Below are 17,263 nucleotides of genomic sequence, written 5' to 3'. Positions count from 1 at the left end.
TGAAATCCATCCATGAGGCAGAGGTAAGTGCGGGAAGCTCAGGAGGCGATTAACCGGTTGATTTTGTGCAAAAGCACGAAATCAACCGGTTAATCGCCTCCTGAGCTTCCCGCACTTACCTCTGCCCCATGGATGGATTTCAAGCTTCTTAGCAGTAAGCGTCGAGACGGTGAGGTGCCGGACCCTAATCTTTGTTACCATTATTATAGATTTGTAAATCATATCTATTAAAATATCTTAATCCTTCCAGTACTTTTTAGGGACTGTATACTAAAGTGAAATCCCAAAAAGAAATGCATTTCTTCTGATGTCATGACCACAGTGCTCTCTGCTGACCTCTGCTGTCCATTTTAGGAACTGTCCAGAGCAGGAGAAAATTCCCATAGCAAACATATGCTGCTTTGGACAGTTCCTAAAATGGACAGCAGAGGTCAGCAGAGAGCACTGTGGTCCTGACATCAGAGGAAATGCATTTCTTTTTTGGATTTCTCTTTAGTATACAGCCCCTAAAAGTACTGGAAGGATTAAGATTTTTTAATAGAAGCGATTTACAAATCTGTTTAACTTTCTGGCACCAGTTGATTTAAAAAAAAAAAAGTTTTCCATGGGAGTACCCCTTTAAGTTAAGCAGAGGAACTGTACTGTTGCTATTCCAGATTGTATGTAAGCTGCTCTCTTTAAGAAGCAGTGTCCCTATTAGACTGGGACTTGTAGTGCTTGTAGCTGTGAGTGATCAGAAGGTGGTTCCATAAAGAGTAGCAGCCAAGCAATTGTTGGGAACCATGAATCAACTGGACAAAAAGAAACAAGTGGTTGGTGCAGCCTTACAAGTAAAAAACCTTCAGCAACAGAAGTGGTACAAGTTCTGCGGTCATTTTAAGCAAACTAGATCCTTGGTGAGATTCTACAGCATTTCTTATGGTCTCTTGGACGCCTGTAAGAGACCACTATGGTGGTGCTAATATTTTTGGGTAAATTTACATTGCCCCTGTGCTTCGTCCTGTTCTGGGTCCATTCAGCTCTTTTTTTGTCCCCAAAGGCCCCAAAAATGGGTTGGAGCACTGTAACACTTCTGTTGGTCAGCAAGCACTGACACGTGTGGGGAATAGCAGACAGTGATCACGCCTCTAAAAGGAAGACAGATGCCATCTATTATTAATACCCAGAAAAAGATTAACCTCCAGTTTCAGGTACGCATCTAAAGGGGTATTCCCATGCAAAACAAAATTACATCTTGCTGAGGCTGCTGAAAAAAAGAAATGATATTTACCTACCCAAGTCCCCCACAGCTCCTGTTGTGACTCCTTCTGGTCCCCCCTACTCATCACTTCTCTCTGATTCTGGAGAGGTCAAAGCAGGACCTACCTAACCCATTCATTCACTGACCACAGTAGCGTCCCATCTCAGCCAGTGATTGGCTAAGCCAGCAGGTCCTGCTCTAACCTCTCATATCAGAAGCTTGAAGTAGAGATGAGCAGCAGGGCACAACAGAAGCTCGGGGGGGGGGGGGGGGGGGTTCAGGGTAGGTAAGGTCAAAACAAACAAAGCAATATATATATATATATATATATATATATATATATATATATATATATATTATACAAAAAAGAGGATTGCAGCAGCACACATTGGTCAAAAAATTGAGGCTCTTAGCACACTTTTTGAAACGCTATGGCAGGAGACCCAGGAGGACCCCACTGCTGACACAGAGACATAAAAAAGCAAGACTACATTTTGCCAAAATGAACTTGAGTAAGCCAAAATCCTTCTGGGAAAACGTAATGCGGACAGATGAGACCAAGATAGAGCTTTTGGTAAAGCACATCATTCTAGTGTTTACCGAAAATGGAATGAGGCCTACAATGTAAAGAACACAGTACCTACGGTGAAAAATGGTGGAGGTTCAATAATGTTTTGGAGTTGTCTTGCTGCCTCTGGCACTGGGTGCCTTGAATGTGTGCAAGGCATCATGAAATCTGAGGATTACCAATGGATTTTGGGTCGCACTGTCAGAAAGCTGGGTTTGCATCCGAGATCTTGGGTCTTCCAGCAGGACAATGATCCCAAACATATGTCAAAAAGCACCCAGAAATGGATGGCAACAAAGCGCTGGAGAGTTCTGAAGTGGCCAGCAATGAGTCCAGATCTAAATCCCATTGAATATCTGTGGAGAGATCTTAAAATTGCTGTTGGGAAAAGGTGCCCTTCCAATAAGAGAGACCTGGAACAGTTTGCAAAGTATGAGTCGTCCAACATTCCGGCTGAAAGGTGTAAGAAGCTTATTGATGATTATAGGAAGCGACTGATTTCAGTTATTTTTTCCAAAGGGTGTGCAACCAAATATTAAGTTAAGGGTGCCAAAAATTTTGTCCAGCCCATTTTTGGAGTTTGGTGTACATTATGTCCAATTTGCTTTATTTCCTCCATTTTTTGGTTTAGTTCCAATACACACAAGGGGAATAAACATGTATATAGCAAAACATATGTTACTGCAATCCTTTTTCTTTGACAAATACTTTTTTTCTTGAAAAATTTCAGGGGTGCCAACATTTACGGCCATGACTGTGTGTATATATATACCGTATTTATCGGGGTATACCACGCACCGGCCTATAACACGCACCCTCATTTTACCACGGATATTTGGGTAAAAAAAGTTTTTTACCCAAATATCCATGAAAAAATGAGGGTGCGTGTGTGTGCGCGTGTATACCCCGATATACCCCCAGGAAAGGCAGGGGAGAGAGGCTGTCGCTGCCCGCTTCTCTCCCCCTGCCTTTCCTGGGGTCTAGAGCGCTGCTGCTGGCCCTTCTCACCCCCTGGCTATCGGCGCCGCTGCCCGTTCTGTCCCCCTGACTATCGGTGCCGGCGCCGATAGCCAGGGAGAGAGAAGCGGCCCCGACAGCCAGGGGGAGAGAAGGGGCAGCGGCACCCATTGCCGGCGCCGCTGCCCCGTTGCCTCCCCCCATCCCCGGTGGCATAATTACCTGAGTCCGGTCCGCGCTGCTCCAGGCCTCCGTCGTGCGTCCCCGGCGTCATTGCTATGCACGGCGCGGCGCATGATGTCAGAGCGCAGCGCCGTTCAGCGCATAGCAATGACGCCGGGGACGCACGACGGAGGCCTGGAGCAACGGAGCAGCGCTGACCGGACTCAGGTAATTATGCCACCGGGGATGGGGGGAGGCAACGGGGCAGCGGCGCCGGCAATGGGTGCCGCTGCCCCTTCTCTCCCCCTGACTGTCGGCGCCGCTTCTCCCTCCCTGGCTATCGGCGCCGGCACCGATAGTCAGGGGGACAGAACGGGCAGCGGCGCCGATAACCAGGGGGTGAAAAGGGCCGACAGCAGCGCTCTAGACCCCAGGGAAGGCAGGGGGAGAGAAGCGGGCAGCGACGGCCTCTCTCCCCCTGCCTTTCCTGGGGGTGTATCGGCGTATAACACGCACACAGACTTTAGGCTAAAAATTTTAGCCTAAAAAGTGCGTGTTATACGCCGATAAATACGGTATATATATATATATATATATATATATATATATATATATATATAAATGTAGCAAAGGGAAATCGGCACTGTAGAAATGACTTCAAGACAGAGGTGGGTGCTTTGCTCTTCAGGGTCAGACTCCAAAACCGTCCATAACATTTCAGATTATAAAAGCTGCACTCCAAGCTTGCAATTAAAGTGTCTTTTATTCACCCATCAAGGTGCAAAGTGCAACGTTTCAGCCTCACAATGAGGCTGAAATGTCCCCTTTGCACCTTGATTGGTGAATTAAAGACACTTTAATAGCGAGCTTGGAGTGCCGCTTTTATTATCTAAGGTTGAATGGCTAAGATGGGAACAGGGTTGTGTTCTACGACTGTACACCACGACTGATCTTGTGGGTACATTTGCATAGTGTAAGTGAACATCATGAGAAGACAACGGATGTGCATTTTCATCATGGAACACGGACAGGTCAAGCATTCTTATGTAAAGGTACTCAGCACCAAAATGTTGTGTAAGGGGGTCTGTTGAAATTTCCATTTACTGACTGTACACTTTGTGTCCCCACAAATAAAGGAGCCTCAACAGAATACTAACTGGCCACATTAAAGTCAATGTAGTTAACAATAGTATAAACAGAGTCCCTCACTCCATTCTCTTTCTTTCTTCTGCTCGTTGTATAGTGACAACTCAATCCGAGCTGAACACATTGTTTGTTAGAAATACCAGAGAACCAATCAGATACAGTTGAATATGTATGACATCTTGGGATCTTTAAGGGGTGATTATTTTCAATTGTCTAATACATTAACACATATCTTAGTAAAATTTTTATTTTATTACATAACCGTGGACTTTCATACTATTACTCTGCTTTTTTATGCAAACTGCTCTATTGTCTTCATAAGCCCAACTGCCTGCCTGGTGTACGTTCTGTAACAAATTCCCTGTTTCTGTGTGCACTCTAGCCAGGAACTTAGCCAACAAGATCTTCCTCACACTACACCTTCTTCACTATAACTCCTCCCACATAGCGGGGGAGAGATAGAGTTGGCTGAATTCCTGACTAGAGTGTCCACAGGAACAGGAAGTCCTTTACAAAATGCACTCCAGAAACAAAGTTGGGCTAATGAAGACAACAGAGAAGACAGTTTGCATCAAAAGCAGAATAAAAGCACAAACTACCACAAAAAGGTATTTAAACTAAATGTATTTACCAATATATGTTCAGTTATTAAACTGTTAAAAATATGTTTCCATGTGGGAAACCCCATACCCCAACCCCAATGACCAGATAGGAGTTAACTTTTAAGATTTTGTACAACTACATTCCATGAAGAACATCTTAAGACACTGGCACTTTATGGGTTACCTTACATATCCTGAATTTTTTATTAGGAAATATACAGCTGCCTCTAGAGTTAAGTAGGAGGTTTTCATATAATAACCGTTAATAGGTACATCTGTTTTAGATCTGGATTCCTCTGTAAAACATGTTACACGCACAGGGAAAGAAATGACAACATTCATCTTGCTACTAGATCTGTGATAAAGATGAGATTTATTGCAGAAGGAAGTGCCACTGATGGGTTTTACATAGACACTCAGAAAAATAAATGACTTGGCTATAACTGTTTCTCACACTAGGGGCAAAACTGTGTCTTTGATAGGAGTTTACAGTATATGGTGGCCTTCTTTCTGCTGAGTCATATAAAAGCTGTACATCTTAGAAGCTTGTATTTAAATGTTATATTCTCTCTTAAAGAGGTATTCCAGTGACTAAATTCTTATACTAGGGGGCAAGTCCTGGCAAAAAAAAGATTTTCATCTAAGGGCTGGTCCTGCAGGATTCCTACTAGATATGAGCGAAGTTACAGTGATTCGATTCGTCACGAACTTCTCGGCAGTTGCTGACTTTAGCCTGCATAAATTAGTTCAGCTTTCAGGTGCTCCAGTGGGCTGGAAAAGGTGGATACAGTCCTAGGAGACACTCTTTTAGGACTGTATCCACCATTTCCAGCCCTCCGGAGCACCTGAAAGCTGAACTAATTTATGCAGGCTAAAGTCAGCAACCGCCGAGCTGAGAAGTTTGTGACGAGTCGAATCACTGTAACTTTGCTCATCTCTAATTCCTACTAATGGGAACAGTATTCCTGCTGTGGAAAAAGTGCTGAAACTTCGTTTCCATGTGTTCCTGCAAGACTTGAGCTCCAGTGGATAGGGGATACATGATCTGATCATGGGGACTCTGACCTGATTTTGAAAATGAGGGGTTCCGACTCTATCAGCTCAATGTAGCAACGGGTCTGGACACACACCATTCATTCTCTATGGATCCGCCTACAATAGCCGAGTGCTGTACTTGGATACTGTTGCTTAGGTGTGGTGATTTAAGACAACCATTAGCCCTGGGAAGAGTCAGCTTTGGAAAGGCTGAAAGAGACATCGACTCTAACAGGGGCTGTATAAAAAGTGCGCTTGGGAACAGGGCCGGCTCTACCTATAGGAAAATAGGCAGCTGACTAGAGCGCCCTCTTGATTGGGGAAGGGGGGGGCGCTTTGCCTGCCGCAAGAAAGTTAGACAACCAACATCCGAACCACTCGTTCAGCCAGCATGGGGCGTGTCAATTTTGGCCAATGGATTGAGTCAAGAGGGCGGCAAAATTAGCTTTTGCCTAGGATGGCAAAAATCCTTGCACCAGCCCTGCCTGGGAAGGACTGTGACCAGCGAATAGCGAGACGTTGGCTGCCATGTGGCCTGTTGTATAGCCTGTAGAGTTCAATTCTGTACTGAAGTGGAAGTCCCGGGACTGTATTGTAGGAGGGGTTGGCTCAGGATGGTGGAGGTGACTATTGTCTTGTAAAGACAAGGGGCCATGCCAAGCAAGTTATGTGTACAAGTAAATTTAACTGGGACAGGTAGAGGAGGTGGGAAATGAACAATGACTTGAGGTTGTTTTGCAGAGCTAACATTGACCTGTAACAGACCTTTCCTTAGAAGGTGAATGGCTTTAATGTTGCCCGGTCTTGCAAAATAAAGCATAACCTTGTATGGCACTCTCTCAGTATGTTGCCCTCTTTAAAGCCTTACCCTTGTCCTGCACTTGCTGTCCTCCTTTTACCCAAACAGTATAAATCTATCAACATTTAAATATATGTAAATATTTCATGTTCACTGTATTCATGTGCAAATTATCTCCTAAGCAGATGTTCTTCCCTTGGGCCACCTATAAGCCCAGAGGTGTAGCTTGTAGCTTCTGGGCCTTGATGCAAAATCTGAAACGGGGCCCCATATGCCAATTATAATACTGGTCTCTTATGGGGAAGATGTGCTTTGGGGGCCCCCTTAGGTACCAGGGCCCCGGTGCCTGCTACCTCAATAGTTACACCCGGAGGTTAAGTCCTGGGGGGGAAAAAAGTGTGAGAACTCAGTTCCCACGTGTTCCTGCCTTGACTTAAAGGGGTACTCCGCCCCTAGACATCTTATCCCCTATCCAAAGGATAGGGGATAAGATGTCACATCGCTGGGGTCCCGCTGCTGGGGACCCCCGGGATCTACCATGCGGCACCCACCTTTAGCGGCTTCCGGAACCGCTGGAGGTCCTCAGGCTGAGTCCATCTCAACCACGGGTAAGGAAGATCGTGACGTCACGATTCCGCCCCCGTGTGACGTCACACCCCGCCCCTCAATGCAAATATACGGTTTTCACGCCCCTCCCATAGACTTGCATTGAGGGACAGAGTGTGAGGTCACATGGGGACTGAGTCGTGACGTCATGATCTTCCGAACCCGTGGTCGAGATGGACTCTGCCTGAGGACCTCCAATGGTTCCGGAAGCCGCTAAAGGTGAGTGCCGCATGGTAGATCCTGGGGGTCCCCAGCAACGGGACCCAGGCGATCTGACATCCAAAGGATAGGGGATAAGAAGTCTAGGGGCAGAGTACCCCTTTAAGCACTGAGTAAGGGACAACAGAAAAGACTTAGGGGAACATTTATCAAAACCTGTCCAGAGGAAAAGTTGTTGAGTTGCCCATAGCAACCAATCAGATCACTTCTTTCCTTTTTAACAAGGCCTCTGCAAAATGAAAGAAGCAATCTGATTGGTTGCTATGGGCAACTCAGCAGCTTTTCCTCTGGACAGGTTTTGATAAATCTCCCCCTTTGTCTCTAAAAATAAATGTTGGTTACAATATGATAGCTTCAACTCTGTCCCAAGATTTCCACTCTAGGGCTGGTCCTGCTAATGGAAACGGTGTTCCAGCTGTGGGAAAAGTGCAGGAAGTCAGTTCCCATGAATTCCTGGTGGACATAAACCCTGGTTACGCCCCTGTATAGACCCAGGCCCACTGCAGGTTTAGACTACACCAGTGGTGTCAAACTGTGTCCCTCCAGATGTTGCAAAAATTCAACTCCCAGCATGCCCGGACAGCCGTTGGCTGTCCGGGCATGATGGGAGTTGAAGTTTTGCAACATCTGGAGGGACACAGTTTGACACCACTGGTGCAGTTTGTAACCATGGAGAAACATAGATCTACATAGGAATGGTAGACGGGAAGATTTATCAAAACCTGTCCAGAGGAAAAGTTGCTGAGTTGCCCATAGCAACCAATCAGATCGCTTCTTTTATTTTTTCAGAGGCCTTTATAGAAATGAAAGAAGCGATCTGATTGGTTGCTATGGGCAACTGGGCAACTTTTCCTCTGGACAGGTTTTGATAAATCTCCCCAATGGTTGAATATTTGTCGGTTTATAGGTTAAATTAAATATTGCAATAAAACATTGAAGTTTACATAGGTAAACACGGCTTGAATGTATAACCAGAATGTATAGTATGGCAGACCGGTGACACTTTGGGATAATCTGATGGCGATGACAGATAAGGGAAGACAAGCAAAGTTTTCCTATTTGGTGAAGCTAAAAATACATAAAGTGTGAATGCGCTGTTGTTGTATGTTTCCTAACATGATGTAGTGCTGTATTGTAAAATTAGAAGAATGTCAAAAATGTATGAAACTAGAATATATTTCTATCACTCAGGTTACTGGTGAGTTCTCCTTGGAGCGGCTATCCCAAAAACAGGATGGGAGATGTCTATAAATGTCCTCTCAACTCCCAGACAAGGTGTGATAAAATGGACCTGCCAAGTAAGTTCTTCATGTCATTATAAAACAAAAACACATTTACTCACCGAATCTTATATATAATCGTATATATAGTATAACAATTTGTTACTCTCCGAATCGTTATATTATATCTTTTCGACTTAGGGTAGGGTCATACGTGCTATATTTGCTGCTGTGTATTTTCCTACCTATTAAAGTCAATGGGAAGCAAAATATGCAGCAAAATAAGGCACGTGTGATCCCACTCTTAAAGGAGATATCCAGTGCTGAAAAACGTATCCCCTATCCTAAGAATAGGGGATAAGTTTCAGATCGCGGGGGGTCCGACCGCTGGGGCCCCCCGTGATCTCCTGTACGAGGATACGGCAGCCTGCGGAAAAGGGGTGTGTTGACCACTGTACGAAGCATCAGCTGACACGCCCCCTCTATACAACTCTATGGCAGAGCCGGAGCGTTGCCTTCGGCAATCTCCGGCTCTGCCATAGCGATGTGTTGAGGGGGTGTGTTGGCCGCTGCTTCGTGCGGTGGTCAACATCCGCTATCTGGCCAGCGAGCCGGGGCCCCTTACAGGAGATTGCGGGGGGCCCTAGCAGTCGGACCCCCCGCGACCTGAAACTTATCCCCTTTCCCTAGAATAGGGGATACGTTTTTCAGCACTGGACTACCCCTTTAAGGTGTTTTTCGTGCAGGATAGTTTAATGTGGATTCTCTGTGGAAATTCTGCATTGTATCCATATGTAATTCTTCAGCGGAAAGTCCACACCAAACCTTGTTGATTTCTGAGTCAAAGGGGGACATGTATCAAAGATTTTACCCCTGTTTTGTGTGTATTTTTTTGCGCAAAATTTTGCTCAAGCCCTTTTTTTGCGCAATTTTTTTGCGCACATTTTGGTAGAGCATGTCCTCCAGATGTGGCTGAATCAGGGTACCTTGGAGTGACATCTATAGTACACATGGATTTATTAACTGCGTACTTTTTTTTTTACACCAAAAATTTTGCCGCAAGAGCTGTTTTTTTTGCGCAAATATAAGCCATCTTGGACTTAACGTAGCAAGATGCTCTAAATCATCGATTCTATTTTCCAAAGAGTGGATTTAGGAGATTACTATATTTACCCGCAATTTATGAAGCACATTGCACTTGATTGATAAATTTAGCGCTTCTGCACATAATTTAGAATTCGGGAAAAGGGGTAAAATGCTTCTACCATACACAAATAATGATACATGTCCCCCAAAATCCATATGGTTTTAGAGGAGTTTACATGGGAATCTATTGATCACCTTTCCACAGACAACCAGTCAATGTTTTTGCCAGTGTGCAAAGTGTGGTAGCCCAGTACGGGATGGTATTTCCCTGTACTCTCCTGCCCTTTCAGGCAGTGTCCTCAGGGCCCCCTGCAGTTGTTTTCCCCCATGTAAATAGGTAATGCATTTTATTTTGTGTTGTGACTTTAATAAATGTACCATGTGATTGTTATCTAGGAGGTACTAGTGACCAGCTGACCCCAAAGGTGACCTATGAGCTCCCTGTTAGTCTCACCCTTATAAACCTTGGGTGGAGCTAGCTTCTTTCTCTTTGAGCTCTGCTCTTGTTCCTGAGGTCCAGTGCAGTCAAGTCGTCTTAGTATGTGTGTCCAGAACATTGGAGGCCTTAAAGGGGTACTCCCGTGGAAAACTTTGTTTTTCTTTAAATCAACTGGGGCCAGAAAGTTAAACAGATTTGTAAATTACTTCTATTAAAAATCTTAATCCTTTCAGTAGTTTTTAGGGGCTGTATACTACAGAGGAAATGCTTTTCTTTTTGGATTTCTCTTCTGTCACGACACAGTGCTCTCTGCTGACCTCTGCTGTCCATTTTAGGAACTGTCTAGAGCAGGAGAAAATCCCCATAGCAAACATATGCTGCTCTGGACAGTTTCTAAAATGGACAGTAGAGGTTAGCAGAGAGCACTGTGGTCGTGACAGAAGAGAAATCCAAAAAGAAAAGAATTTCCTCTGTAGTATACAGCCTCTAAAAAGTGCTGGAAGGATTAAGATTTTTTAATAGAAGTAATTTACAAATCTGTTTAACTTTCTGGCACCAGTTGATTTAAAAATAAAAGTTTTCCCACGGAAGTACCCCTTTAAGTCAAGTCCTGCAGCTACAAGTCAAGTTATCAAGTTATACTATTTTTTGTGTCCACAATTCCATACTGATTTCAACATGTATGTTTAATAGTAGTTTGAGCTCTTAGGTCATTCATGCATGCCCACGACCTGTGCAGAACCCGGTACTGCCCCTGGTGCCCCTATGTGAAGCACCTTTCCACATCTTTTGGCAGTGGCCCTTTGCACAGGGTCTGTTGGATGCCCTGGAACCTGAACTCAAAGACTTTGTTCCCAGAAACTGCCTATTGTACCATTCAGTGCTTTATGGTCTGTTCCCTGGGGTCCACGAGGCATAGGCCATCCAGGAGGTCTGGACCAGTGTTTGGCCCTTTGATCCACTCAATTATTTCAATGGCCCTAGCAAAGACAGCAAATAAATATGTTCAGGCTTTTTTCTGAATGTATCAGATTTTTGTCTTGGACTAGAAAGTGCTGCAAGCCACAATTCTCAGTCAGAGCCAAAACTTGTATACACTCGGAAAATAAACCTCGCCTTAGCTGTCGTGCACTGTAATACCAGGCACAACTGCTGGAGATATGCTGCCCCTATACAGCTGATCAGTGGGGGGCTCATAGTTGGTCCCCCATCAATCTTATATAAATGGCCTGTCCCAAGTATAGCCTATCAATACAATAAAGAGCTCAAATTGTGTTCATTTATTGATGCTGCATTTTCATACTGTCAAGTGTATGAAGACCAAATGTGTTATCATGTTATCTATGCTTCCAGTGCATTTAGTTCCGAGCGCTCTGAGCGTGCGGCAGGGGTCGGCCACGCCCCCTCCCATAGACTTGCATTGATGGGGCGGGGCGAATGCTGGTCAGTGGAGTAACACTTTAACCTGTCAGTATGGTCCATTCCTTTTAGAATTTCTCATGTAATAATCAATTATTAAAATTAAACCCTTCATTCATCTTGCAGGTGCAACTGTGATCCCAAATGTTACTGAGGTAAAGGAGGAGATGAACCTTGGGCTGACATTGATAAGAAATGAAGATACAGGTGGATTTTTGGTAGGTTGAAACAGAATATAAATTGATATTAAATATTTTGCTAGATTAGGCAGGGGCTCACCAGGAATGGTCCAGTCCAGTTGTGAGTTGCAGCTCCTTTCATTCATTTCTACGAGTTATGAAAGTAGCCAACCATGCAAATTGAAAGCAGGTTAGGGGATCTCTGATATCTAAAATCAGAAAACTAAGTATTGACCAATGTGGTAACCATTAAAGCTCCCACTGTGGTCTTCAAACTACCATTATGACACAGTAGTGTGAAGAGCATCGGGGGAGCCGGGGAGAATAGCGGCAGGAAAATTACTGCAAGCGCCGTCTTTTTCTCCTGCTATTCCTGTCAAAAAACAACAGCACCCGGCAGTCCACATAATAGTAGATGGGAGCCACTGGGACTAATTGTTACCCTTTGCTTTAATGGCCATTATCAATGGCAGTGTGAAAGGGGACTTATTGTTAATAGGTCTGGAAAATCTGTGAGACTTGAAACATGTAGAAAAATAGCAAAATCTAATAAAAGATATAATTTCATTGTTGATTGGAGTCTGCTTGAGTGCAACCACAGAACCAGTTCCGAGGGCTATACCATGTGGTGTATAGAACGTGTGCACTTCTACATTTATTTGCATGTTTGCATAAAAAGGACCTAATATTAATAAGATCTAACAGTGTTTTAGGTGCCACCACAGGTGTGGACCCACTGTGTAACTTACCGGTGTTGCATAGGGCCAAACTTGGTAGTGGACACTAAGTGTTCCCCTAGTTTTCACCTTTTATCCTGCTCCAGGATGTAGAACCTTGTCTTAGCTGTAGGGAAGACACCAGGTCGTTTCCAGAAGAGTGGTTGCGGTAAGTGGCAGCTGGCTGAGTAGGCCAGAATTCCCACGGTGCCAGGAACCGGGGATAAAGGTAGGTAAGAGTGAGCTGACACTAAAGATGGAAGATCACAGCAGGCTGAGTCAGACACAGCAGGGCAAGCCAGGTGATTAGCAGAGCTGGTGCTGTTAACAGCAGAGCGGAATAGCTCAGGTGCAACTGGATGGAACAAGCTTGCTAGCAGGGAGAGGCATAGTCAAATGTCTGACAGTAGTCAAACAGTTGAGAGGCAAAAAAGGAGCAGAAGGATCAGGCAGAGATGAAGGAACAGGATCAGGTCAGGAAACTGGTACACAGGAACACAGCAGACGGACACCTTTGCCTGTGGAAACTATAATATTGCTCAGGCACCAGAGAAAGGAAGGAGCCCCCTTATATAGGTGGTGCCTGGCAGGGATGGAAGGGGAAGCGGAATCATGGGTGCGCACCCTTAAAGATACAGTACACATGTGGCCCCCACGAGGTGTACCTGAAGCTGTCCCCACCTGCGACAGTGCAGGAGAACAAGTCTGGAGCCTTCAGCGAAGAGGAGGAGCTGTGCCTTCAGTTCAGCCAAGTTACTCAGCAGAATGCTCTGCACAATGGCGGCTGTCAACTGTCTTAAGTGGATCTCTGTAAACCATTCTTTAATGTCTCGTATCATGAGATGTAATTCTGAAAAAACCTGCACCTGGTTACAGTTATGTTTTTCTTCATCTTTGTAGACATGTGGCCCCTTATGGGCACAGCAATGCGGAAAAGATTATTATGCTACAGGTGTATGCAATGACATAAGTCCTACCTTCCAAGTACTAAGAAGCTTTTCTCCAGCTCTTCAAAGTAAGTAAAATTGTAAATGTTTCTCATCTTTTTCATCTTTCTTCACCTTTAACTATTTTCTTATTATTTTGTTTTCTATTATTCTAGTTTTGTTAATAAAACTTATAATAAATTTTATAGATAATATATGTATTACCAAAGAAATGCTGTGGCACTCAAGTATGGTGAAAAAATGAAAACTATTTATTCATCCCAAATGTGCACAGAGCGATGTTTCGATGGTCTCACACCATCATTATCAAGCCGCTTTTCATTTTTGCACCATACTTGAGTGCCACAGCATTTCTTTGGAACTACGTATGCAGGATCCTGGACCCGGACCCTAGCTGGAGGCACCTACTCACCTTTTAGGAGTGCTGCTTTCTTCTTCAATATATAATATATGTATTAGAGTTACAGTATATACAGTTACTGATTAATATCAATATATCATTAATATTTTTAAATAATCAATATTATTATTTCTAATTATTATTATTTAACTATTAGTGTAATATACATTTAGACTTATAAAGTGTGTGTCTTTTACCCCTTAGCCTGTTCTTCTTACATCGACATTGCTATAGTGTGTGATGGTTCGAACAGTATTTACCCATGGTCAGCTGTACGAAATTTCTTGGAGAAGTTTGTGGAGGGCTTAGATATTGGACCGACAAAGACTCAGGTATTGTTATTATTTTATTTACCATGTGAATTTCCAGTTTAAAGCACTGTAAGTACATTATGTACAGACCTGCCTATGACTTGTATCCCCACTTCAATATTGAAAATGTTGTTTCACCTTAAACAATTAAAAAAATATTTAAATACTAGATTCATCCAGTGTAATAGTAAAAATGTCATTTCTGATACATAAAAAATGTTAATTGGCCATACGTGTACCACAATATATTTGCTATTCAAAATCAAACCACAGGCTTCTACTATATACAGTATACACCTTCATCACTCAGTCCCCATCTTATAAAGTTTAACTTGCCTAAAGCATTATTCTGGCTCTGTATAGGGCCTTATTTGCAATTATATAGCACTTTGAGAGTATTCTGATAATACAGCAGGGCAAATAAACATGGCCGGCGCTACCATAAGGCAGCTTAGGCAGCTGCTTTAGGGTGCCAGTGTTTGGGGTCCAAAAACTCTGAATCCCCAGCCACTGGCAAAATGAGAGTGGTATGGAGGTATTATATTATGCTTTTAAACCATAACCTGTGAGAAAATCCTGCTTCCACCCATCATGAGCGACAATGTATACACTGTATACATCAAAATTTTCTGAAACAATGGGAAGAGCGCAAGAAACAATGGGACATTTTCAATAGAATAAGATCAATTCTTACGTTTCCCTGCATTTGTGCTTATGGAATTTTTTTATCATTTTTTTAAATCTTGGCCATTACTGATGATAAAAACTATCAAAGTAACTAAATCATTTTATGCAGGGCTATGAGCGAAAACAATGTATACAAAGATGGGATTGATGGTCCCACTGGGGAAAAGTTTCTATCCTTTCAATAATTCTTCACTTTCTATACTAGAGTCCCCTTGTTAAATTTCGGGTGGAGGGATGTTACTGTCTGTGGCCATGTATATTTATATACTACATATATATGATGGATAGATAGATAATATCTGCACTTTTGATAACTGTGGATGTTTATAATTTGAAGGTGAGTCTCATACAGTATGGGAACTATCCGAACGTCATGTTTAAAATGAATACCTACAAGAACAAAGATGCCATGAAAAATGCAATATCAAGTATCAATCAGATGGGTGGAGATCAGACAAACACATTCAAGGCTATTGACTATACCAGGTACAATATGCCAATAACACTGAGGTTTTATAATAATCCACTTTTATTGACTAGTTAATACATAATTTTTCTCCTTGTACAATAGGCAGTATGCTTTTTCTGCTGACTATGGTGGTCGGCCAAATGCCAACAAAGTGATGGTGGTCATTACTGATGGGGAATCTCATGACAGTGCAATGCTGAAAGAAGTCATTTCACGCTGTGAACAGGATAAGATCACCCGATTTGGCATTGCAGTGAGTAACTCGTACCTGTATTGGATTCTACCATCATAGATAACACGGTTATACTTTCTAAGGTTGTTGTAAATCACTGATTGTTATTCACTCTTTCCTGGATCATAGAGGTTATACAGTTCTATGTGCCCATATGCCCTAACAGAGCATATAAAAAGGGATGCTCTAATAGAACAACTTCTTTTGTTATACAATAATGCTTCCTATTAAGTGAAAATTTATGGACAAGCAACTGTTGGGGAATTTATTGCACTACAACGTGGTCTATTGGCCCAAAAATACGGTAGATAAAAAAAACGTGTTTGGAGTGTTAAAAAAAAGTAGAACTTCAGTAGATAGATAACCATTTTAAGCATTTTTTTTAATTTGTTGGAAATACATTACTTTATCTATATTTTCTCTACATATTTTTTTAAGGAATTAAATCAATACAGTTGGCCCACCCTCAGAATCCATGCGTGTGTCTTTATCTAGTTCACCGTTGCTCATAGATTTGGTGTATTTTCTGACTGCTCTGATTAGCCAAACTGCACAATATTTTTGGGAGAGCAGACTTGTCCCCATACTGTTGTGTCATAGAGCCATGTTCACACGTCAGAATTTCCTGCCAGATTCTGCATTGGAATTTGGCACATAAGTTATGCTGCAGCAGGGATTCTGCTTCCTTGTGCACATGGTGGCTTTTCTGTGCCAGATGGAAATTCCATTTTTCATGTCCGCACAAAGAATAAATATGTTCATTCTTTGTGCGGAGTCCACATCAAATGCATAGCCGTCCACGTTCCTGTGCGGTTCTAGTGCCAGCATATTATGTTGGAGCCCTGCAGTGTCCGGAACGTCCGTGCAGAGATTGGACGTATAATCAATTTGGTAAAGTGCTTTTCCTCCTTAGGTTTTAGGTTACTACAACAGATACAGTATTGACAGTAAGAAACTCATCGAAGAAATCAAAGCCATTACAAGTGATCCCAAGGAGAAGTTTTTCTTCAACGTGTCCGATGAAGTTGCACTGTTAGACAAGGCTGGGACCCTAGGAGAGAGAATTTTTAGTATTGAAGGTAATAGTATATTAAATGGGCACTGTCATTAAAACTAATTTTTGCTATAGCGCTCCTTATGGTAGATAAAAAAAAATTCTAAAGTACTTTGTTTAAAAAAATGAAGCTTTCTATGTTTTATTTGTGTTTAAAAAAAGCTGCCACTAGGTGTCTCCCTACTTGTCCAGAGCACATTTCCCCCTATCTGCTGGCCTTGCAGAAGTCCAAAATCAGGAAATGCAGTCTGGAGTGCTGAGGGGTGTGTGCAACCTTAGCCAGTCATAGCTCATTGCACACACTGAACTGCTCTGGGCTGTGTGTAGCAGAGTGAGGGAGGAAGTTCTCCCCTGTATGGCTTCAGATGATGTCACGCCTCCTCTGTAACACCCTGTCCCAGTCTGTGAAACTGACTGACACTGAGCAGAAAATACAGAGCAATATCAAGGTAGAAAACTAAAAAAATAATAAAAATATAGGCAGGAAGTTGTTTATCATGATGGGGGCAGTGAACTGGCAGGATTATAAAATTTAACAAGATCATGAAAAGTACTCCTTTAAAGAGATCACAAATTTGAATGATCACAATATTTCTAGATACAATGAGACATATGTAGTTGTCCATCAAATACATGAAAAGTCTGTAATGACTGTAATATGAGGAGTTACTTGATCAGTACTGTACCTAGAAAGAACCCAACCAAAGCAT

The 17,263-nt window shown here is 42.9% G+C and overlaps 1 protein-coding gene across 7 annotated transcripts in view; it reads left to right on the top strand.

The window, feature by feature from the left end:
- The window catches only part of ITGA2 (integrin subunit alpha 2), a 135,071-nt gene that overhangs the window by 80,640 nt on the left and 37,168 nt on the right, over positions 1 to 17,263 (top strand). For 2 of the 7 annotated variants that reach the window (XM_056541896.1, XM_056541925.1), the window contains exons 3-9: positions 8,526 to 8,632; positions 11,685 to 11,776; positions 13,354 to 13,468; positions 14,005 to 14,132; positions 15,136 to 15,284; positions 15,370 to 15,520; positions 16,413 to 16,578. In XM_056541896.1, coding sequence (XP_056397871.1) covers positions 8,526 to 8,632; positions 11,685 to 11,776; positions 13,354 to 13,468; positions 14,005 to 14,132; positions 15,136 to 15,284; positions 15,370 to 15,520; positions 16,413 to 16,578 — 908 coding nt within the window. Of the gene's footprint in view, positions 1 to 7,221; positions 7,335 to 7,655; positions 7,770 to 7,934; positions 7,989 to 8,156; positions 8,283 to 8,525; positions 8,633 to 11,684; positions 11,777 to 13,353; positions 13,469 to 14,004; positions 14,133 to 15,135; positions 15,285 to 15,369; positions 15,521 to 16,412; positions 16,579 to 17,263 lie in introns of those variants that run through there. The other 5 variants (XM_056541942.1, XM_056541906.1, XM_056541951.1 and 2 more) reach the window with 5 other exon arrangements.

This window comes from Hyla sarda, chromosome 1, assembly GCF_029499605.1.
Source record: "Hyla sarda isolate aHylSar1 chromosome 1, aHylSar1.hap1, whole genome shotgun sequence".
NCBI classification, from domain to species: Eukaryota; Metazoa; Chordata; class Amphibia; order Anura; family Hylidae; genus Hyla; species Hyla sarda.
The sequence above is the reverse complement of the archived record's forward strand: the minus strand, read 5'-3'. Positions and strand labels throughout refer to the sequence as shown.